Source organism: Phallusia mammillata, chromosome 6, assembly GCF_965637545.1.
Source record: "Phallusia mammillata chromosome 6, kaPhaMamm4.hap1.1, whole genome shotgun sequence".
Lineage (NCBI taxonomy): Eukaryota > Metazoa > Chordata > Ascidiacea > Phlebobranchia > Ascidiidae > Phallusia > Phallusia mammillata.
The window spans coordinates 19663694-19686642 of record NC_137257.1 but is presented as its reverse complement, the minus strand read 5'-3'; the positions used below and the strand labels follow the sequence as shown (position 1 = coordinate 19686642).

Below are 22949 nucleotides of genomic sequence, written 5' to 3'. Positions count from 1 at the left end.
ATGTATGGAGGTGCTATTTATTGGAAAGTATTTGAAGACGACGGCGGATTAATCACTGTAAGTATATTGACGTAATTTGGCGAACATCTTAATGCATTTTGATATTTTTGTTTTTAAGGTAAAAGTCACGAGCCAAGTAAATTATTATTCCGGATACAACGGTTATACCTCGGGTTTCTACTGTTTTGATGGCCCCGTGGACCCCACAGACGAGATTGGATACTTTTATACTAATCCAATTAATCAGGTCAACGATTATGATGATAACTGGTCCGTTTTGCAAGGATCCGCCATCATCAATGCTGCAGAAGGCGCTTGGTGCAAGCTGAGGTTTAATTTGCGTCTTTATTTTTAAAACAGTAATCTACAATTTCTCAAAAGACCAGGTAATTTCTTCATTGAAGGGAAAATATGTTCTGCAGTTTGTTTTTATTTTTCTAATTTAAAGTAAAACTGATACAAAGATAGTATGATTCTATTTGAACAAGAAGCTGAAAATGCTGATTGGCTGAAGATGTGTAGTGTATTCCCCTTAAACCAGAACAGACACAACTGAAAATGGTTTGCCTATAGTCAACGTAATAAGATTAGAAAAAGTTATGAATTAGAACAAATAGCTGAGGGTATATTGTGTGTTTTCGAACTTAATATATATTTAAGCTTTACCGGATCGGCCTGGAATGGTGCCGGCGGCTGGAGTCTACCTGTCTACATTAATTTGGAACGACGAAATGGCAAAATTAACTCATCTCCCATCGCCCTCCAACCGCCAGTTACCAGGTAGTTGGTTGCATTTTTTCCAAGTAAATTACAGGTGTGGTTATTTTTTTTATGTGTAACTAATTTCAACACTGCTATAAAACGGCATAGCTGCAGTACATTCAGTCATGATCCACTAATTTGTGCCCTTCACCATTTATCGCCTCATGAAATTTCCACAGCTTTTTTTGGCATGGTGGTTGTTCAGTAAAATTGTGGTATGTGTTTTTTCACCAAGCGAAATAACTTTACCTCAACCCATCAGGTTTTTTGTGGGTTGCCCTGATACTATCGTAATTCCAATGGTGGACAAAGACGGCGACTATGTGACGTGTCGCTATGCAAGCAATTATGACGAAGGAGGTGATGTAATCACCACGTACCCATACTTCAGTCTGATTTCTTATCCGTTGGAGGTAAAATATAAGTTTTGTTTCCGCAACATCTCCAGCTAAATTCAAAGCTGCACAAAGCTTTTTTAGTTTGTGACATGGCACTCGCCACTTCCCAAAACGTTGTCCACATTTTTAGCCTTGTCACTAGGCCGTGTTCTACGTTTTTGCGTAACGGAATCGGCTGCATTAAATTCCTAATTACTTCTCAGGAAGTCTGTGCAGTGAAGGAATTAAAATTAAGCCAATTCGCTACAGAATTAACACGTTTTAATCTACAATTTGCAAGGGTGAATGTCGAATTTCATACAACGGTGGGGGAGGTTCAACGCAAGTTGAACTTGCTCTAATTATCGAAGATCATCCAAGTTCAACATCAAATGAAGTTCTCAGCTATAGTTCCCTACAGTTTACTATTAGAGGTCGGTTTCTTTAAAATCTAAGCATGAGTCCAGGTTATCAATTTCGTGTCGCATAAACGAAAACATGAAATGATGACGTATTGATTTTTATGAATAGCAGAAAGTATTATTCAAAGCTATGTTTCGCACAGAAACGTATAAACATGATTATATGACGTATATTTTTTTCCATCGTAGAAGCGGTAAAAGTAAAGTAACTTTAGTTATAATGTATGTCCATAACAAGATGCTAATTTGAAAAAAAGTTACAATAGTGATAAAAATAACAATTGTAACAACAGTTTCAGTCTGTTTAAAATTATTTTTGATCCAACTTTGTTATATTCTACATGTTTTAGTCAACTACCTTTATTGCTATGAAAAACCAAGCTTCGTCAGTCCTTCGCCAATTCACAATCAAATCTATTCGTTAAACGCCGGAGAAAATTGGCAGACAACTATAGCTATCAGTTCGTCAGTCAGGTATGATCACCAGCCGATGGTTTGGTTTTGATAATTAATTGATTGTAACAGCAAAGCGTAGATGTATAGATTTACAATATCAATGGTATACAGTAATAAAAAGACAAAATATATCAACAATATAGCCTAAAAAAATATATTAGACAAAACTTACATAGGAAAAAAAATACTTCGCGAACGGGTTTAAAGGCAATTTTCTACTTATTATGTAGTGTTTCTGATTTCTACGCTATTGGTGTAAATGAAAGCGTATGGCAAGGTCCCACCTACATTGGAAACAATAAGTATCAAGTGACACTAGAATGGTCACCAAATCCTGAAAATAAAGGATTCAACTACCTATGCTACAGTGCAAAGGATATAAATGGGTAAGTTTTTCCTTTGTTTAATAACACTTTTTTCTGTCTTTTAACATATTGCTAATTCATTTTTCGAAAGATCAGTAGAACAGTTCAATTTTTCGAAAAAGAAGTACGAAAGGTTAAGGGTCTATCAGAACCAAAAAAGCAACTTGCAGCCATTGTCTATCATGCATCCGGTCGCCCATAAAATCTTTTGCTAATTTGCAAAATTTTGTTTCAGACTTTACTCAGACCAGAGATGCGTCCAACTTTATGTGGATGGTAAGAACGACAATTTTGTTATAATATTTGATGTGATATGACGTTTGCATTTTTTATACCCTGTACATAGACGCTATAAATGTTCTGTTGAATCGAAGAACAGAGTCTGTTGGTTAATATTTGTCAGAAAACGTTTTTTAGGGAAACAGAGAACGTAACAGCAGCTTTCAAAAATCTCGTTGTAAAATATATTAACGTCTTGCATTGCGTTTTCAAGTTTCGCTCAGTAACGGCCGCACAAAAGACGAAACTAAAAATCATTATTGCTAGAACATCATTTAGTTTCAGTTGACTATTTGACAAAACGTCCTATACTTCAGTCCATATTAATTCATTTTAAGTGTTTTGACAGTTTTGTTGTTGTATGTATAAATTTGTTGATATATACATGATTAACCTATGTTGTACATTCCTCACATCGTCCAATTTTTCGGTCTATATGTAAAGGGCTAGCTAGGATGCAAAAAAAATCAAAACTAATTTAATATCTTTCGGACATTTGTTTTTCTTAAAATTGATAAAGCTGTGTGTTTCATTTTAATCGTATTTGACAATCCTAACGCAATGAACCTTTTCTTCTGTGTTACAGACGTCGATCCTTGTGAAGTAAACAATGGAGGTTGCAGCGATATTTGTTCATCGTCAGGAAATGCAGTCATGTGTTCTTGTTCTCACGCGTGTTGGGAGCTGGCATCGGATGGACAAAGATGTTTGCGTAAGATGATAGCAGTGTTTACATTTATCGCGTGTATCATCTTAAGATGCTAGAAGTTTCGAAAGGTCAAAACATATTCTTTGCGAATATACAGAAAGTTCGAAATTGAAATGAGAAAAGTATGGGCTAAAATGAAATGTTTAGCCTAATGGCCTGACCCAATAACAACTTTTGATAAATGTTTTATACTCTATTTTATGTTTTTAATTGCAATGAACTTTTTTATGACATTCCAAACTTTATGCATCACTATTTAAAAAGCAATAAAACATGAACAGATCAGATATTGTTCCTATATATGGGGAAAACTGTTTTTGCTTCAGATGTTTCGGCAAAATCCAGGATTTTCGGCAAAATCCAGGATTCAAAAATCAGCCATAATCTGTTATGTTTTACTCTTTCCAATTCCAGAAGTTAAAAAATATGCAAACGTTTTTACTGTGTTATTATTTTTGAGCTATTATACAAATACTAACTTTCAACCATTTGGCCACTGTATAAAATATCATTTTGTGTTTTACGCAGCACAAATGGCAAGTTCATGTTCTGAATCGAGGATGACGATTCGCGTGGACAATTGCGCTTACGATGGAGATATCGGTTTGGGAGATTACCCGGACTATCACCCGGAGTCAAACCCCATTGAGTGTTGGGGAAATCAGTTTTCTTCGTATTATGAGTTCGATTTTGGTTTGACAGAATGTGGAACAGTAACCGTGGTAAGAATTACAATAAAACGGTATAGTTTGGACCTACCAAGGTGAACAATGGTTTACACAACATTGGCCTAAAAAAATTAACATTGTTTTTTAGCTTTTATGTACAGTGGTCGTTTACTAAGTTATTTCTTTCAAGGTAATATTTGTTTCTTTGAAATCGAAAATTTCTTTAAAATATTAAAAACGGTAGCTTTAAAATAAAAATGGAGGTTTGGTTAATGCATTTGTTACTAAACGGTGATTGCCTGTTTTGTTTGTTGTGGCTCAAGCAACCTTCTCCACTTTTAATTGTGCAAAGAAAACGTTCAACGTAAACACAGAGGCTCAAAAAGTTCAAAAAACAAAGTTGATTTATGTCTTTAGAGCTTTAGACGTATGCGAGAGCTAAAGAAACTCATCATAAAGTGTGTGCGGCACTAGCTTTTGTACTCGCCTTTTGTAGTTTACTTTGTATGCAATGTTTTCATAGCAGACTTGAACCATTCACCAACATCTTTTTACAGAACAACATGAACGAAATTCAACACAAAAATACAGTCAAAATGTATGTGGACTCAGATTCAGGCTCAATAATATCACGTGGTGGTTGGTATTTGGTTGAAACAACTTGCACCACGGAGAAATATTTTGAAGCTTCTGGAAGTTTCGATCCACAAGACACGCACACGACGATAGTGGCTGACGAAGAAGGATTTGCTGAAATTGAAATAACTTTCGATTTTTACACCGACTCCTCATTTTCGGTAAAGTTGATAGAGATCGAAATAAACGCGAAATACTGCTCTTTTATTCACATTAGAACCATAATTTGCCTTTAGGATATCGAACTGTTTTTTAAGGTGCGTGATACAATAGGCGTCCATTTGTAGAACCTTGGTTCATTTGCCTTTTGTGCAACGCTTTTATTTACCCATGTACTAAAGCAGTAAAAAATACCTAGTTAATGTTTTTGACGAATGTTACATGTGTGTCTGATTTACAGATGGCTTATTCTCCATACGACTATCCGCTGGTCGTTGACATAAACGAAGACGTATATTTCGGAATTCTTGCCCAGACGACTGACAATGACGTGGAGTTGTTCACAACTGGTTGTGTTGCACAACCCGACCCTGATCCTTATAACATTGGCACATACACAATGATTGATGATGGGTAAAATGTCTAAGCTTCTGTCTTTTACTGTTGCAAATTTATGCAAGCCTTTACACCAGTGCCCCCTACTGTTAGTCGGACAGATTAGTGTGGAAGAAGCAACTAGAAAGCAACTAACAAACCATTTTGTCATTTTTTATCATTCATTCCACAGTTATCGCAGGCTTGCTTAAGCAAGGCATTTGGAGCAAAATTAGTTTAGGGTTTATGGGTAACAAGGTTAAAAGTTGAACAAAAACGTTTCATCGAAGGTAAAGTTTTAATCTAACAAAGCAAGGGTAAATTAATGACAACCTGTCAAGTAATGTTTGCAAAACTATTAACGTTATCTTTATCCTGACGTTTAGTGTGCTCTTAGGGTGCTATGGATTATGTATTGGTTTGTTTGCAATAGATTTTAATTCCAGGAACTTGCCACAGCTATGGTTCTTTCCATTGGGTTCAATTAGCCATTGCAAACACCGTAAAAAAGTTTGACGTCGTAAACTGTATGTGTTTTTGCTGAAGTGTCAAATATTGGTTGTCTGGCTTTAACGCATTTTACGATCCTGAAATAAGTTTTACTTTACAGGTCTACGTGACAACGTTTTCGTTATTACAACATGGCAATAAAAAAAAATGTTGCTATCAATATAAAACTTTAATTTTTTTTAAAAACCTTTTTTATTAATGGACTTTTAAATTTGGGTTTCTGTCGTTTTTAGATGCTTGGTAGACGAAACTATGGAGAAATATCCAACCACCAATCCCTTGATCAACCAGTTCAGTGTCAAAGCCTTTCAATTCCAAAACGGTCTTCCTGGTATAAATGAAAATACAAATGTGGTTATACAGGTAAAACAATTATAAGCAATCTACAGTGCAATAACATGCCGGTTGCATCTTTTGCCCTTAGATATTAAATCAGATAATAATACAGACTAAGCAAATCTCGTTAGGACGTAATAACATATTAGGGCGTGTCAAGGGATTTTCATTTTGTAACAAAATGTTTTAAAACTCAGTCTTATATTAATTTTGAGGTATTGTAACATATACCACTTGTATTTGAAAATAAACATGCTCTCAACCACAAAATGCATGCAATGGTAAACACTTTCTTTGCAGTGTGAAGTTGTTATTTGTTCATCCCAATTCAGTGGAACACGTTGTTCCGAGGGATGCCTGTCAGAAGGTAGTGGAGGTGGTGGAAGTGGTTATGGAAGGAGCATGATTTATAGGTAACATTTATACCTTCCCATCGGCCAAATTGTTAAGGGCATGGCAACAGAGAAGTCCTACACAATAACAGAATTAGTATGTGGTAGTGATGGTATAGAGGCAGTGTATACAGTGTATACAGACTCTCCTCTTGATAAGATCAAAATACATTACCTACCATTTGTGGTGATTTGTGGGTAATGTATTTTACATCATACATGACAACTCTTTTTTACAGCGCACCTTTTTTCGTGATCCCTCAGCCAAGCACAGAGTTGTAAGTCGGGCCGGCCTTTTTAGGCCGCGTTCGGGTTTGGGCTTGCATTTTTTGAGAAAAAACGGGCTTAATTCGAGCCTGACTTTACACTTTGTGTCAGAATTTCAAAAAAAAAAAAAATTAGCTACATAGCCAGTTGCTGAAATTTGACCCAATGTCAAAAGCCCTAAAAGCCTTGTTCGAGACCAATTGTCTATTTGTGTTTCGGGCTTGTACTTTTGTGTTCGGGCAGGGTTCAGACTCAATTTCAGGCCCGTTTACAACTTTGGCCACGCATTAAAATTTTCCCATTACTGAGGTATTTTCTAAACTCAAAACTCGACTAGCGAAACACTACTTAATTAATAACTGCTTGTTTCTTTAGACTTCCTCCAATTGGAAGAAAGCAATCGAAAACCGATCATAAAAATGACGATGACGATGATGATGATGACGTCACAGTTCCCGAGCGTGACGTAGAACACGCCCAAACTGAAACGATTCCCCTACTACAATCCGCTGGACTACAAATTCTGGGTAAAATTCCTGGTTTGTTACTAGAAACTGTTCATCCTTCTTTATTAGTTTGTGACTAACGACAACTGAGCGGTATGGGACAAGAATTATCTAAATTGCAAACTTGTGTTGTAAGAATGATAACGTATTTTTTCTAATAGTTGTGAAGATGAAGTTTACATTCAGTCTTTTATATTTACATTTTAATTATTAACTATTGTTGTTCCGAACGTTGATGTTGACATTAGAAACAATACTGCAAATATTTAAACCGTGCTGTGATGTCCGATAAGTAACGGTTTGCTCGTAACAACGACGTTTTATCAAATCCTTAAATCCATTTCTATCAACCAAGAAGATATAAAATTTAAATTATTTTTAAAGGTTTGGCTCTCAACAACCCGCCAAAAACGGAACCCACCAACCCGCCTGAAGTGATATCTACAACCAGCAAAGCTCCAGGAACTTTCCCCATATCATTATGGGTTATGTGCGGGTGTATGGCACTTTTCAAGTTGGCAGTTGGAGCTTTCTAAATCGAACGACTTGATAATTAGCTCACTATATATTTAAGCAATAATTGGTTTGACATATATATGTGTGTTGAAGTTACTAAATCTCGAGTTCAATTTTATTTCAATCGCCTAGTGGAATAATTGTGTTTTTTCTGGTCAGTAATATACCGTGGTATGTCAGTAGTAAAGACATACCTGTAATTTGAACAATAGATCTAATTCATTGCCCTACTACAGAAATAAACGTTGAGATAAAAAGATCAGACAAGGTTAAAACAGCTTTACCATCGTGCCGATGGTTGTTGGAATCTTTTTAGCAAATGTGGGGGGCTGGCACGAGCTGTGTTTCGGGGGGCCACGGGTGTGGATTCACCAGAAGCACCCACTAAAAGCCATTTTCTTTTTTAATGCGCATAATTAAGTGTGTGTTGCAAATAACTTTATTCCCTAATTTAGTCGACTATTTCACACACTATTTGTCTATATTGAGGTTTTTTAAGATTACAGATTCTTGTTTACTCTATTCGACCTGTTTAAAGCCGAAATTAGTCCTGAATTCCAACACCAGATTGCCATTTACACTTTTAAGGGGGCCACAGTTCCTACAGGGTTACCTGAATGGGGCCACGAGGCCAAAATGTTACTTTTAGGGGGGGTAAGGTCTACAAAAGGTTAAGAACCACTGGGATAGATGAACCATGACAAGAAATACACAGTAGGAAGTTCATCTTTCCATAATAGGAACGTTTTTTATGAAGACTCAGATTTAACTTGGAATCGTTGGTAAAATAGCTGCACTTGAGTTTTGCCAGAGATATAACGACTCGCTAAAAATCCATTCACATAATATGGTTACATAACAAATAGTCAACATAAGTGCAGCACAGATAATAAACAAAACGCACATATTGCAACGAGTAGGTCGAATGAAACAATTTTGTACAGCTACGAAACAAAAAGAGTGAGACATTTCTTACATTTCTACAAGACTATTGTAATTAGATTTCCTATTCAGCATAAAAAGCAAATTCGGCTAGTCTATTTGCAAAATGATTATCAATAGATCCTAGCTTTAAGGTGAATGCTGCATGCTTTGGTTTACACTAAGTGTTATAATTTATGCAGGGATATATTTTCCTTTTTTACGAACAAAAGACAAAAACAAAAAATGACATAATGCATCATAAAAAAACAAGGTAATAATAAAATGATTGCAGGGAAAGAATTTAGCTAGTTTTTTTTTCTGATTAGAGTTGACCAGAAGGTCAAGGAAGCTTCAGATAAGCTGTCAAACACGTTTTGTCGCAAGGTGCCGCTATAGTGTGTTTAACATTTATCTTGTAACAAAATGACAGCACAAACATCACCTAAAACAAAAATATCTATGTCTACAGTGCTGGAAACAGATTTTTGATGCCGCGAGGTACTCTCATAGCATAATGTTTCTCGGAATATATATTTTTTTTATTTGAAGACCTTATTGCGAAAAACAGAATTGTTTTATTGTGGCCTGAGATTTTACAGTGCATTTTGACCACGCTCAAAGCAACACTAGTAGTCAATATAAGCCGTACTGACGTAAGATATGATTTCAATGCAAACTATACTGAGCTTATTTCGAGAATTTTTTTTTTGTCAACCCATTTTTTTCGCACAAAGCGTTCCCCCATTTCCGAAGGAGATTCAAACCCAGATCGGTTCGTGAGGTGGTTCTTTTACTCCCGATCGTCTTTGGCATGAAAGAAAACTTCTGCAGTGAGTCGAGTTGTGACGGATGGAATCTGCTTTTTACCGCTACAATACTTGTCACCTGTTCTTGATTCAAACTCGTGAGCCACTCGCCTGTTGACTCGAGTCAGGATCTGGAAGATTACAATGTTAAAAGTCGTTTTTTGCAGAGTGTGCAATTTAAGAGTTAGGAATAAAGTTACGTGAAAAAAACTACTCCAAATTGAAGCACCTGCAACAAATCTAATTGATTCCCGTATTCCAAGATGCATTGACAAAGTGACTGCATAAATGCTGACCCATGTGCTCTGCTTCTCCATGAGTAGTAATCTGCAAATCAGAGAGATGGTTGAGGTGTTAGGGTAACAGTGGTCGCTTTAAATTGAGCAAAAAGTCAGCATGAAAAAACTTGAACTGCGGAAAAAAACTCCAATGCGTCAAACACGAAATAACAAATTAAAATCACTGACGTACATTTAAACAACATGCAGAAACACTACATATGCAGCAAAGTACTGGAGAGAAAACGTTATTGCGTAACCAATAAAAGCGTTTAGGAAGTGGGCGGATTTTTGGTTTGATGAATCTCAACACACACTATGTGTATAAAAAACATACGATATTTAATCTGTCTAAGATTTTTTGATATTTTTCAACAGAAACATTATGTCTTTTATGTTTGTTGTTTGTGCTTCCAATATCAGTGATTCAAAAAGTCAGTTGAAATACAACATTAAGTGCTATACCTGGGCAGGTAGAATAAGCTAAAAGAAAATCGGCTTCTATCGGTATGGTCAAAGTCTCAGATGTTTCGTCATCAGAAATAAGGGATCCATCGACTACGTCATATTTTACACCATCATCGAACTTGTTTCCTCTACATGCCTGTGCAATTTTTTGCATAATCGGCAGGGTTAGTACACAACAAATTAGCTGTTACTTCTAAGCGACATATAATATTTTTCGAAGAAGGTCGAAGTTACATTTTCTTGCACAGAAAAAAAAAAACATTCCTAATATTAGGCGTGTATTTGAAAAGTTATTATTGTAACTTTTACGTAATTGTGTATGTATTTACTGAATTTTGGGTTCTGCGATGATACCCGATTAAAGCCGCAGGTATGGGTTTGTCCCAATGTACTGAATATTAGTTAAATCATAGTGCGCCAGCCCTATTAAAGACGTGATAAAGAATCAAGCCGGTCTACCAAGCATTCCCAGAGGCAAGGCGCAGAATAGAAAAAAGTCTCAGAAAGACCCCTGTCGTGGGTTTAAATCCCACCTATAGATTTTTTGTCTACCCCTGCCATGTGGGATTATTCGGGATACCGGCTTGATTTGGTATTAGACCTTTAATAGGCCTGGCGTACTTTAAATTATAAATGGCATGCATATAAACGCTTAAGGGCTGATCCCAGTATGAATGTGCTTATTTGAGCGGTATTTGACATTTAGTTCTGTTGTATAATCTGGGACAAATTTCACTTACTTGTATGAAAAAGAGTTTTGGTTTTCCGATCAATGTAGGGCATACATCAGGACCAAACAATCTGGTAATCTCCTTTAGTTGATAAGTTTCATCCCTTGCGTACAAAACGTCGTTCATATCTCCGTGTGTTAATATTGCACAAGCGAAGCAATCGTTGTGAGTATGGTCAGCCATGGAATCTGTGTTTTTTCGTAACGTTATTAAGTGTGCGCAAAGTCATGATCTTGGAAAAATAAACGGATCTTTCACCATGTTTGGTTCATATCATATATGAAGCATATATAGTGACGTAACAAATTTAGCGACATTAAATTGTTGTTACTAGTGGGTACCTAAACCGCCTCTTGTTGATGCGGGTAAACTTAGTGTGACAAACCAAAATCACTTTCACCATGGGAAAGCTTTACTAAACTTCTTTTAAAAAGGTTTGGGCCGAAACCGAAACATCGGAAAACAGCGTATACGGCCGAAATGTTTCGGCCAACCGAAACTTCGGTACATCACTAGTTGTGACGACTTGATTTTTCTTATTTAGTATCTGGTAGGTACGACAATCACCGTAGTTTAGGCATTAATGCCAAGTTAGTACACGAATTTCCAAAAAATCTTTGCAAATTTCCACAGAAAAACGTTCCAACACAGACTTGCATAAGTTCTTTTTTACAGCGTTTACTTTTAAAACTAACAAACAGGAGTTGCCAAATGTCTCGCATTTTACTGCACCATTAAGTAAAGCGTTGTAACTCGGGCCGGTCTTTTCGGTTAGAGTTTGGGCGTATGTTTAAACATAACGTTTTTTGCGAACCTGCTTTCACTATTTTTATGTCGCTATCACACCTTGATAAATATAAATATCGAATTTGTTTAATTTTTCGTCTCGTTATTGGGTTCCACTCCGTATTCAGGGCTCGTTTTAATTTGAGGGCCAAACTCGTATACGATATTTATGTGCACCAAGTGGTAAACCTTGACGAATGGGTATAGTATATTTTTGTGATTTTCAAATATAATAAAATAATAGTGACACCAAGGTAAACTCGTTTCAACAACAGAACACTGCAGTGACAAAACATAGTATCATGAATGTAGCAGGTTTTTGATAGCTCGTTAAAGCAGCATAAACACTTACATGTGTTAATGGCGGTGAAAAGTTGGCTCTTGGTTAAATCGTTAAACACGTCGACTTTCGCGAAGCCTAGTCTTGTAGCAGCCTCCATAATTTGCATTTCGTCCTTTTCGGTTCCGGGTCTGGGTTTCATGCGGGTATTTTTGTCGAACTCCTAGTAAAATGTGTCAAATGAATGTTAATATGAATAGAAACAACATAATGCGAAAGGGTTATATGTCATCGAATCGTTGTTGTTTGCGAATAACGTTGTTAAAAGTAATTTACATATTCGTGGCATTGCGACATGTATGCTTATGACGTAACGCCATGTACACGACATTGCGACATTCAATGGATTGTTGTTATATGCCAGAGCGCAATGCTTTTTTCTAATATGTGTATACAATGCAACCATTAAACACTTGAAACATTCGTATAAAAGCCACAAGAGTATAATTCAAGAAAGCTTTAAAAATAATATTAAAAATCTTCGGGAAGCACCGGGTGAAGTCTCTCCAGACGTTACGTATACATTCAAGTGATAGTAAAACTACCGGAACGAGTTCAGTAAAGCCATAAAGTATAAGGTATAGTCACTCAATCCACCCACACGTACCATGTGATTGAAAATTAGGAAATGCCCTCTGTTTTCGTGGTTCATGTTGTATGTGAAATCCGTCAACCGTTTCACGTGTGTGGTTTTACGGGGCAAGCGATTGCTAGTGGTTCCGTTCTCAACTACTGTACGGCCCATAAGTCTGGGGCCCGCGTCGACGCTGTCTGAAAGAAATAAAACAAAATTGGCACCTACGTTTATAAGGGTACTATTTTTGCTACACGTGGGCTATTGTCATGTGAGACGTTTTTTTAGGACTTGGTATAGAGTTGTAAGTCGGGCCGGTTTAGGGTTCGGGCTTGGGTTTCTTCAAAAAACGGGCTTGATTCGAACAAAAAGGCTTGAGGTAGGTAGCCAGTTGCTATATCTGACCTAATGTCAAACAGCCCTAAAACGCCCTGTTTAAGACCAATGGTCTATTGTTGTCTTGCCGTTTCTTGAGGCTTCAATGTATAGGTCTGTCAATCACAATTTAGGCCCCGAACGAGCTTCTTATACGCGATTCGGGTTCGGACCGGGTTCTGGCTCCAGCCTCAAGCCCGCGTGCACACGTCTGCTCGGTATTACCCGTCTACATTCTCAGTAAACAATGGATGGTAACGTTTTTCAACAGAACAATACAGAGACCCCGATATGGCAGCGGTACAGTTGGTAGATTTTTAAGCCCCTACCTCCAATTCAAAATATTGACAAAACAATTGAAGGAAATATACTTCCGAATACGTGACAAACCCGTGATTGTTTGACAAAATACACAAAACCTGACATCCAAGGTACTGACAACGCCCCGTTTTGTCGTTAGCAAAGTCAACAGCACAGAGTGGCTTTTTGTTTGAGCACAAACAAATGGCTGCACATGCCTTGTTTGAACAGTAGAACACCCCAATGAGCCATAAAACACCACCCACTAATGTATAGCCTAAAATTTAGCTTGAATATAAAAAAACATCACATATGTTTAAAATCGGCTAAACCGCTACAAAGCAAACCATGACAACTTTTTATAATTAAAATCATGGCATTGAACTTAGCTTGATGAGGTTTGTGTAACACTGTGTTTTGGCCAATGATTACTGTGGTACCATTTAAATAGAGAATTATGGCAGACTTTTCTAACCTTTATTGAACTGCTTTGAGAGGGTGTTGTCATTATGACCATTTTCCTCACCGCGGACTTGATTTATCTCCTACAAATCAAAAACCCGTTATCAAACCTGTTGTATATTCTTTTCAAATTAGCTTGTAACTGTGTAAAATTTGTTGTATCTGGACCTATAACATAACCAGTGAATTCAGGCAGAACTTACCTTAGCCTACACTTTAAGCAAACCAATAATGCACGATATAAACTTTACCAATAGCCTATAGCTCGTTTATTAATTGGAATGACTTGCGCCCTTACCTCAAAGATGTTCTGTGTTACTTACAGTCAAATTACAGTTAATAGCTAACAGTGACAGAATCACTAAATCACAAACGTTACTTTATCGTTTTGGCAAGAGCTAGGTCTAATATAAAGCTAGTAGCAAACCGCTTTATTCAGTTAAAACTTACCTTTTCATCCATGTCCAATACTGTATAGTAGAAACTATACACACCAACGTGTTAATACAGAAAGATAGTGGGCCTGCTCACAATAAGTCCAACTTGGTCTTTCTAGTCGTGATGTGCCACTCCCAGTCTCTGTGTGGTTCAACTTATCTTGAAGCACTTGGTAGAAGAACAGTGGACCGAACAAAGGCTAACAAACAAGCACGATGTGTTTGTTCAAATGCTATACGCACATACATAGGCGCCGAGTTTTGCAAAAATGCGAGGTGGCGGACTTGAAATATGACGTCATTTTATGTGACGTCACTAATGCGTGCCAGCACATGAGCTCAAACTCAAAGCCCAACAAACTTCCCATAGAATGCAACGTTTGACAAAATCATAAAAAAGAATTTTTTGAAATAGTAATTATTTGGAACACTTTGCTGTGTAACGTTTATCATTAGTTTAGCAGCGTTTTAAAAAAATGTTTTGTCATGTTGTTTTTGCTTTGTATCACCTAAAATAACCATTTATTACAGCACAATCGAATTGTACACAATAATGGCCAAACATTCACTGGCAAAAATTGTGTGTTTGACTTCATAAACAAGGCACTAATCGAAACAGGTTGCAGTTTTTTGCTGCTTTTTCGCCAGCACGCTTGTTAAGAAGCAAAATCGTTCCTGATTTTTCTCAGATTTTACAATGTTTCGTACGATACCGCTACAAACAAACCAAAATATCCACGGTGGCCGCCACCGTGCTTTACAAACCCAAGGTGGCGGCCGCCACCCCGCCACCGCCCACTCGGCGCCTATGCGCACATATACTCTCTGTCGATAGTCATACAAACATAGCGTGACATATATACAGAAATGTAACGCTGTGTCCCAGAATAATAGGATATTTTTAACCTAACAACAGTTTAGAATTAATTATTCCTATCTTGTATTAGATTTATGGTTGGTAGGTTACACTTAAATACAATCTTAACTGAAAAAAATGATTTAACTGAAACCTATATAATCGCCTTTTTAAGGAAAGTATGAGTTTCGCAAACAAGTTCCCCAAACCGAATATGCACCAGAATGATGGTTGAAAATCAAATCCGCAGTCCTGTGTGTGGGGTTCTTGGCCATGGGGTTCACATGACATAGTGACGCAATACAAGGCTGTCTGGTGCCTACATTTGACTTGTTTCGAAAGGGAAACGTTTGTGGGTTTCGGAAGCATTTTCTCCAAACTTTAGTGGACGCAATAATGACTTATATGACACGAACTCTTCGAAAATTGTGGTCATTATGTCTATATGCTTATGGTCTGTGCTGGTTGGGTTGGAACAAGAGTTTAAGCATAAGTGCATAGTTTTAAAGGCAATTTGAATCTATGTGAATTCCATAGGTCTGGTTTTCTGAAATTGGTTGGTTTCTTGTTTTCGGAGCACTTTAGGTGGGCCGTTGCTTAAGGGCCCCGCTTCAGTGTAGGAACAGTTTGAAATGGAACAACTACTGCACTGTACTGTACAAAAGTTCAACAAACGTCGTAGTAGTATTTCTCGTTGAACCTTTAAATTTTGTTAGGTTGTAGTGTTCTATTGTTGGTTATCAACTTGAAGTTTTTGAACTCATGATACACTTGCGCTTATATTTGTAATTTTGAAAGCAAACACCTTAACAAATGTACAAAAAACATATTTTGAAAACGCAGTCATACACTATTTTAGATTCACACATTGTAAACAAAGAATGAGCTTATACATCGCTTGGTGGCACATAACGCAAAACACGTTTGACATTTTACTGATTAACACTTGCAAACCGTCTCAAACCAAAGTCACATTCTTTTTGACAGGGAAGAACACTTCGCCTGTAAGTCGAGTTGTTACTGATGGAATTTGCTTTTTTCCATGTTTAGACTCGAACTCTCGTGCAACCCGTCTGTTAACACGAGTCAGAATCTGTGTAATGTAAAAAAAAATACGTTATTCTCTTAGATTTAGTTCTCAGATCGGGAAAGCAGATTTGTAAAATATTTTTTTTTTGGATTAGTGTACATATAAAAGGTATATAAACATTTGTACTACAAGTAGTACCTGCATAAGTTCCATGCGAGAACCAAACTCTAGAAAAACATTTTGTAATTTTTGCATGAAAACCGATCCGTTCTGTTTGTTTCTATGTGAGCAATAATCTATAAAGCACACAGAAAAAAACATTTTACAAAGATTCATACTTTGCCTTTTGCGCAGCAAGGTAGTTTTACAAAAAATAATTGATGTTAACAATTACATATTCATGTGTGCAAAGATACAGTATTTTAATCCAAATTAACAACAACATTAAATCAGTGGTCGGATCGTGAGGAGTTCGTTACCGGGTCGGCAAGTCCAAATATACAACTTTTATGTGCTACGAAAATTCTCATTGCAACATTTGTTGTTTTCTGAAGGGTAGTTTGCGATAAAAATTTCAGTTTTAAAACAGACCGCAGTGCTAAAAAGGTTGCCGACCCCTGTCATATAACATTTTATAACACTATTTTATAACAGTTAGAGCACAAATCAAGTGTTAGCCTCGTTGCAAATTTGGTAAGTCATATGAAAGAAAATACATCCTGTAACAGGATTCCTGTTACCAAGGCATGTCGAATGAGCCAAGAGAAAGTCAGCCTCCAAAGGAATTGTCACTGTTTCTGTTGTTTCGTCGTTCACCGGTATTGTACCGTCAACTACGTCAAACTTAGCACCATCATCATACTTTGAACCTCTACACGCCTTTCAACAAAAAAGATTGGACAAAATAGTCAAACTTCTTCCTTACAATAATTTTGATCTTACTTGTATAAAGAATAGTTTCGGTTTTCCAGCCAACGTTGAACAATTATTGGGGCTAAACAGTCTTGTAATATCTTTAAGTTGATAAGTATCATCATGTGCATGCAGGACATCGTTTGAATTGCCATGTGTTAATATTGCACAGGCAAAGCAATCGTTGTAAGTATGGTCTTTCTCGGCATCTGTAAATTTAACAAAAGGAAATGAAACTTTTAGGTTTTTTAAGGAAATTTAAAAATGTAAGCATTGTTAGTATTTTAAATGATACAAATTTTTATAACATCTTGACCGGCCATTGACAGCACAGACAAAGTACTCTAACAATCAAAACTTACACTTTTCTGCAGCTTGCAACAAATCCTTCTTTGTCAGATCGTGAAAAACTTTGACTTCGTTAAAACCTAATACTTTAGCAGCTGACCTCATTAGCTGCACATCTTTGTGTGTTCCTTCCCTGCTTTTCGAACCAGAGAAATTCTAAGCATTAAAATAAATGAATCAGGCTTTCGTTTTCGTCTTAGTTAGGCTTTAAGCCTTTGATTTACTTCGACCAAACACCATATTGCATATGTTGACGGATTTCTTTTAAAACTGTGATTGTCTGAATCCTAGTTGTTCAAACCGGGAAAATAATCATTTTAAAACACGTACATGATTAAAAATGACGAAATGGCCCCTGTTTGGATGGTTCATGTTGTAACTGATGTCTTCGTCGAAGCTACGTTTTAGTCTAGGGCTCTGCCGTATGTCGTGATTACTTGTGGATCTACTTTCAACCAACGTTTGCCCAAGGAGCCTTGGGCCAGCGTCAACGCAGTCTAGAAAAAGAATTAAGTTTTTCAACCAATTAAGAAGGCAAAACAATTACAAAGAGTGACGAATGAAATTTCAAGGTATTTTCGAATTAAATCAAGATAACGCACTATCAGAAAAACACCTTTTAATTGCAGACGTGCATTAGAGAGGTGAGCCCACCAAGAAAAATGAAAGATAAAATGATAGGACAAGCTAATGGATACAATGGATACCTACCATCATTTATTTTTTCGCTGGTTTCGCCGTTGCTTGCTTCATTTTGTGTCTAAATACGTAGTGAAGTTTTATTGAGAGTTAGATTTAATTTTAGCAAACTACAACTGCTACACTAATGTATATGACTTATACTCGCAACCACAATTTAACCTACACAATAATCTGTTTTTGTTACATTTTTCTTCACCTTCATCACCATTGCTCGTTTTCACTCTGAATTCCCTTCTAAAATAGCTTAATTTAAATGTTTAAGCTTACGGTTTCTGATAAATGTTAGACCTTGCTTTGCATCAAAACCGGGTTCCAACTTTGCTAGGTTGATTTCAGTCGCGCAGGCTTCCAGGTAAGGCTATAAATAATCCATTCAGCTTCGAAAAGTAAATATTTGGCTTGTTAGGAACGCTTTCCACCCCGAAACTACTGGGTTCTCTTGCCCAAACGAAGGCAGTGTCTCACTGTTGCAATATGGGAAATTCACGGAGGAGATGTAAATGTTCAATAATTACCCAGAAACCAGGTATACTTCACCAGTGACGGTTGCGTCGTAAATCAATATCAATTTTAAGCCAATAATTAACAGCTTGTTTGCATACTGACGTAAATTATAGTTAAGCTATAAAGATTATTGAAAACTTAATCGACATAGCAAATCTAATCATTGCATACAGCTGCTGATCGTTCACAAAAATTGGTTTAGCACAGTGAAAAATAGTGCCAGGACAATAAACAGACAATCTACCTTCGTGCCGGTTTTTGGACGAATGCCCATAACAAAACAGGGCACGTTTCTATTTAGGAAGATACAGTTTGCTACCCTTTGGAAATTTCGAGTTGTGCCTTATTTTATGACGCAATGCGAGAATAAAAGAATGTTGAAAAATACTTAATCCACCGCCCCCACCGCCTTACAAGTCACCAATCAGAATAATTTTTACTTGACGATGGTTATTGGGAGACATATTTACAAATTGCTTCTTCAAAAACAGTTTTTGTACAAAGTTTCAGAAAACTCATTTGTACACCAATGGGATATAATGCATAAATATCCACAGCTGGCGAGAAAAAACAAACAAATACCTAGAGTTCATTGACCGGATACATTAGGAGGAATCTTCACCCCAAAGCCAATGCATTACACTGAAAGGCTAGTTATATTTGAATCACAAAAGATTTACCCAAACGGCATTAATCCGCTCTCAGTTCATTTGGTTATTTATCAATCAAACATAAGTTGTTACAAACGGAAAATAGTTAGTGTACTGTTTTACATGTTAACTGGTTTTCTTTGTTCCGCATTGAATACAGACACTCTCATTTTAGGAAACTATTTGTTTCAATGTCGATGGGCTGATGCTAACGAGTCGGGTAATACGATAGCAACATTTTCCTAAGGGTAAATCCAGAAAATTTTACTTAAAATTGAAAACAGGATTTCCACAAAATACCTTGCAGGACACAAACTGTTGTATGTAAAAACAATTAACGACACGTACATACAAATCAATCAAGTAACTCTTCAAACACGAAGAGCCCAAATCCAAAAACGCATCCAAAGGCAATTCTATACACGAACAAATTCAGTTATGAATGGAACATAAAATTAAATAACTATAATTTCTTTAATCCGGTAATGGATTCTTGGATCATTTTACACAGTGGTCTCCAATCTTCTTGCTGGAAAGTACACCTCAAATCTTAGTTGACTTGTAATTGATGGCATTACCTTTTTTCCACTTGTTGCATAGTCCAAAGTGCAGGACTGAAAGTCACGGGCAACTATTTGACTCACACGGGTTAGAATCTACAACAAAAACATTCACACATTACACTTACCGACACGAAAAAGTTATTTACAACTAAAGTAGATGTCAAAAGCCTTTTGTATACCCGCATCAAATCCATGCCTTGTGGGATGAATTCATTGAGACATTTGCAAAGTATTTGTATAAATATTGAACCATTTGCTTCGTGTCTCCAAGCATAATAATCTGCAAAATACTTAAACAGATGCCACGCGAGCTTAAAGTACTAGTGATTTCAAAGTTCAAACTCGAAAAGGTAACTACACATGATTTGTTATAGTTGCTCACAAACTACAAAATATTAGTGATAAGTTTCAGCCATAGCATTTTGATTGGAATAAGGACCCTTCTAGGAGTAGTACCAAAAAATTTCTTGTACACACATATGTTTTTCTGCCGAATGTGCGACCGGTCAAATACGAAGTCCGCTGCGGCAGGTTTGCTACTAATTAAAAAAAGGTTGCAGTTGCTTTTTTGAACACTCCGTCTGAAATAGTGATGTACAGAAGCTTGGATTTGCCAAACGTGTTTGTTCGAAACAGAAGATTCGGTTTCGGCCAAACCAATTTGTTACGCGCAACCCCTGTAGGCGCAACTGTGCATGACGAAGGTGTCGAGACGAATTAGCATGAAGTAACAAATATTTCAGTTAGTTTTTCTGTACATTGCTGCAGTCAAAACCTGTCAGATTCTGACATAACGCAGTTCTAAGAAAAACATAGAGAGAAAACATAATAATTTTCACCTTGGCAGGTTGAGTGAGCTAAGAGAAAATCGGCTTGTAGTGGAATTGTGTGGGAACGGCTTGTTGAGTCTGAGAAAACGTCTCCATCTGTTACGTCTTGCATCACACCGTCATCCAATTTATAACCTCTGCAAGCCTGAAGTTAATGAAAAGGTGGTGCATATAATAATGTTGAACTCCGAAGTATTTGATTTCAAAAGATAATACTTTTAGGGTAGATTTCTGATTTTTAGGTTTAAAGAAAAAAATCAAACAACGAACTGGGCTTATGTTAGTTTTATTTCCGTTATTGATAAAAAAAAAAAAAAACCTTTGAAAAATGTTTGAAAAAGCGTTTAAAGTTGCTGGAAGATCATTATCACCAGAAAATATGCGTTAACACGTACAATTATACTGATAAACGTTCTTACTTTGTTTTATCGGATAGTTTTACGGTTACAATACTTACTTGTACAAAGAAAAGTTTTGGTTTTCCTTTTAACGTCGGACATTTGTCGGGAGTCAAAAGCTGGGTGAGTTCTTTCAATTGGTACGATGCGTCCTTTGCGTGAAGAATTTCCTCTTCTCCGCCATGTGTTAAAATTGCACAAGCGAAGCAATCGTTATGAGTGTGGTCAGTTCCAGCAACTGTGTGAAAAATATTGTCACACAGAATCAGTCATGTTCAGACTACAATTACACTTTGCTTTTTATTCAAAAGCAACCAGAAATGGGTGGGCACACCAAAAATGGGGTTTGTGTAAACGTAAAGACAACACCAACTGTAACCATATGTAACATAAATTGTTGGTCAACATTGGGAATTGCTGTCCCTTATAGCCTGGCAAACACATTGTTAGCCTACGGCCTACGCTAACGACTTACTAATTTAATGAAAAATGAATTGGTCACACCAAACTATGCCTAGTTGCAAAGAATAGGCTACACACAAACCACGAGAAAAGATAAACCTTGGCCTTCAACAACTTCTAAACCGCAATATTTATTAACCTCCTGACCTTATCAATAGCTGCATTATAGCAGGTTTAACTTCTGCACAATCAAAACTGCTGCAACACACACTTCATTTCAACACCACAATCCGTAACAGAATCGTGTAGAACTGTCAGGCGTTTCCACACAAGACAAAAAGCCTGAAGCATTAGGTTGCAATTGCGCAAAGGCGTACCACGAGCAATTAATCAGCACTCTGCGCGTCGCGTCAACATTGCAGTCAACGTGCAAGACTTTTTATGCAACCGGCCATTGGATTTGCTGTAGGTTGTAATCTCACTACACAACATACCCGATACACTTCAAGCATCATTTAAATAACAGCACACTTTACTCCCTAACCCGTGTTGTTTTTTGGTGTGCTTGCTGTTTACGAAACCGTTGAAAAATAATGTATTTCATGAACTGACAATGCAAGCTCGACGGTGCTGCTTTAGCTATGAGAAAATGCTGTGTTTAAAGAGTTGTGACAATTTGAAAACAAATGGAAGAGAGATACGCAATATAGGTGGTAACTACCAGTGAACAACGAAAGTTTGCCACTAACAAACAAATTCAAACCTGGCACAAAAACAATGTTACGAATATGTGGCAAATCTTGCACAAAAAAACGACCGTTTTTAAGTTACTTATGCTTACTATTATTGATAACACCGAATATTTCTGCCCTTTTTAGTTCTTCGTGCACTTGGACTTCGAAACGCATTCTTTCTGCCGTTTGTTTTAAACTGTCTCTATCTTGGTCTGTTCCGATTCTCTTTGTTAGACCGCAATCAAATTCCTTCGATTTTGAAAAAAGTAATCAATTTAGTTAAAATACTACACAGTGTAGACCAGGGGTCGGCAACCTTTTAGGCGACGCGTGCCAATTTACTTGTTATTTCCATGTGTTAATGACCTCGCGTGCCAAAGTTTTTCTAAATAATAGTGGTTCGTGCCAGCAGATATCAATACAAAAGAGTAAACAGAGCGTTTTGTGCATGTAAGGCTAAATTTTATAACAATGATACGATACAAAATATAAACAAGCAGTGTAACAGGTTAAAATGTTACTTTAATATAAACACGCAAATCGGTTGGCGTGCCATGAAATACCACCTCGCGTGCCAACCTTGGCACGCGTGCCAGGGGTTGCCGACCCCTGGTGTAGACTGTCACTAAACAACAGTTTACAGACCGAAAACCACTAAAACATATACCAATCTGTGATGTGCGCAAATGCTTTTCGTAACCAATAAATCAGAAGAATGGGATAGAAATACACTTTGCAAATTCATTTAGGCGCTGATTAATTATATTATTTAATCGCAAAAGGGTCTGTACAAACGTGATGCAA

General features: G+C 36.9%; 4 protein-coding genes across 4 annotated transcripts; 2 read left to right on the top strand and 2 right to left on the bottom strand.

Annotated features, from left to right (window-relative positions):
• LOC145234457 (uncharacterized) lies at positions 1-4512 on the top strand. The gene is made up of 11 exons (XM_080099187.1): positions 1-57; positions 119-330; positions 574-780; positions 1025-1175; positions 1441-1573; positions 1912-2035; positions 2248-2403; positions 2618-2658; positions 3248-3373; positions 3899-4092; positions 4456-4512. Exons 1-11 carry the CDS (start codon positions 1-3, stop codon positions 4510-4512), a joined length of 1458 nt encoding a protein of 485 aa, XP_079955313.1.
• An 88-nt stretch (positions 4513-4600) lies between these two features.
• On the top strand, positions 4601-8049 carry LOC145232252 (scavenger receptor cysteine-rich domain-containing protein DMBT1-like). The gene is made up of 6 exons (XM_080096810.1): positions 4601-4835; positions 5075-5247; positions 5952-6081; positions 6355-6467; positions 7089-7240; positions 7604-8049. The coding sequence occupies exons 1-6, from the start codon at positions 4602-4604 to the stop codon at positions 7753-7755; spliced, it is 954 nt and encodes a 317-aa protein (XP_079952936.1). The 5' UTR covers position 4601; the 3' UTR covers positions 7756-8049.
• A 1578-nt stretch (positions 8050-9627) lies between these two features.
• Positions 9628-19014, bottom strand: LOC145234456 (uncharacterized). The gene is made up of 16 exons (XM_080099186.1): positions 18228-19014; positions 18074-18122; positions 17693-17859; positions 17377-17518; positions 17045-17223; positions 16843-16981; positions 16301-16398; positions 16034-16165; positions 14311-14416; positions 14230-14249; positions 13793-13862; positions 12676-12839; positions 12081-12231; positions 10952-11130; positions 10176-10347; positions 9628-9792 (listed from the first exon to the last, which is right to left on the bottom strand). The coding sequence occupies exons 1-16, from the start codon at positions 18270-18272 to the stop codon at positions 9662-9664; spliced, it is 1944 nt and encodes a 647-aa protein (XP_079955312.1). The 5' UTR covers positions 18273-19014; the 3' UTR covers positions 9628-9661.
• Positions 19015-19519: 505 nt separating this feature from the next.
• Positions 19520-22373, bottom strand: LOC145232251 (caspase-7-like). The gene is made up of 5 exons (XM_080096809.1): positions 22253-22373; positions 21069-21247; positions 20621-20756; positions 19961-20061; positions 19520-19874 (listed from the first exon to the last, which is right to left on the bottom strand). The coding sequence occupies exons 1-5, from the start codon at positions 22317-22319 to the stop codon at positions 19722-19724; spliced, it is 636 nt and encodes a 211-aa protein (XP_079952935.1). The 5' UTR covers positions 22320-22373; the 3' UTR covers positions 19520-19721.
• Between the last annotated feature and the right edge of the window lie 576 nt (positions 22374-22949).

Bases quoted from the DNA above. Each gene is read 5' to 3' on its own strand.
- LOC145234457 (XM_080099187.1), top strand. From the start codon at position 1: ATGTATGGAGGTGCTATTTATTGGAAAGTATTTGAAGACGACGGCGGA. The intron at 58-118 runs GTAAGTATATTG...TTTGTTTTTAAG, and splicing joins ACGACGGCGGATTAATCACT to GTAAAAGTCACGAGCCAAGT. The intron at 2,404-2,617 runs GTAAGTTTTTCC...ATTTTGTTTCAG, and splicing joins AGTGCAAAGGATATAAATGG to ACTTTACTCAGACCAGAGAT.
- LOC145232252 (XM_080096810.1), top strand. From the start codon at position 4,602: ATGAACGAAATTCAACACAAAAATACAGTCAAAATGTATGTGGACTCA. The intron at 5,248-5,951 runs GTAAAATGTCTA...TGTCGTTTTTAG, and splicing joins TACACAATGATTGATGATGG to ATGCTTGGTAGACGAAACTA. The intron at 6,082-6,354 runs GTAAAACAATTA...CTTTCTTTGCAG, and splicing joins ATACAAATGTGGTTATACAG to TGTGAAGTTGTTATTTGTTC.
- LOC145234456 (XM_080099186.1), bottom strand. From the start codon at position 18,272: ATGGTGATGAAGGTGAAGAAAAATGTAACAAAAACAGATTATTGT. The intron at 13,863-14,229 runs GTAAGTTTTAAC...TTTGATTTGTAG, and splicing joins TATTGGACATGGATGAAAAG to GAGATAAATCAAGTCCGCGG. The intron at 9,793-10,175 runs TTTGAATCACTG...TCTGATTTGCAG, and splicing joins TGTTGTATTTCAACTGACTT to ATTACTACTCATGGAGAAGC.
- LOC145232251 (XM_080096809.1), bottom strand. From the start codon at position 22,319: ATGCGTTTCGAAGTCCAAGTGCACGAAGAACTAAAAAGGGCAGAAATA. The intron at 20,757-21,068 runs GTAAGTATTGTA...CATTAACTTCAG, and splicing joins CAAAACTTTTCTTTGTACAA to GCTTGCAGAGGTTATAAATT. The intron at 20,062-20,620 runs GTGAAAATTATT...AGTATTTTGCAG, and splicing joins AGCTCACTCAACCTGCCAAG to ATTATTATGCTTGGAGACAC.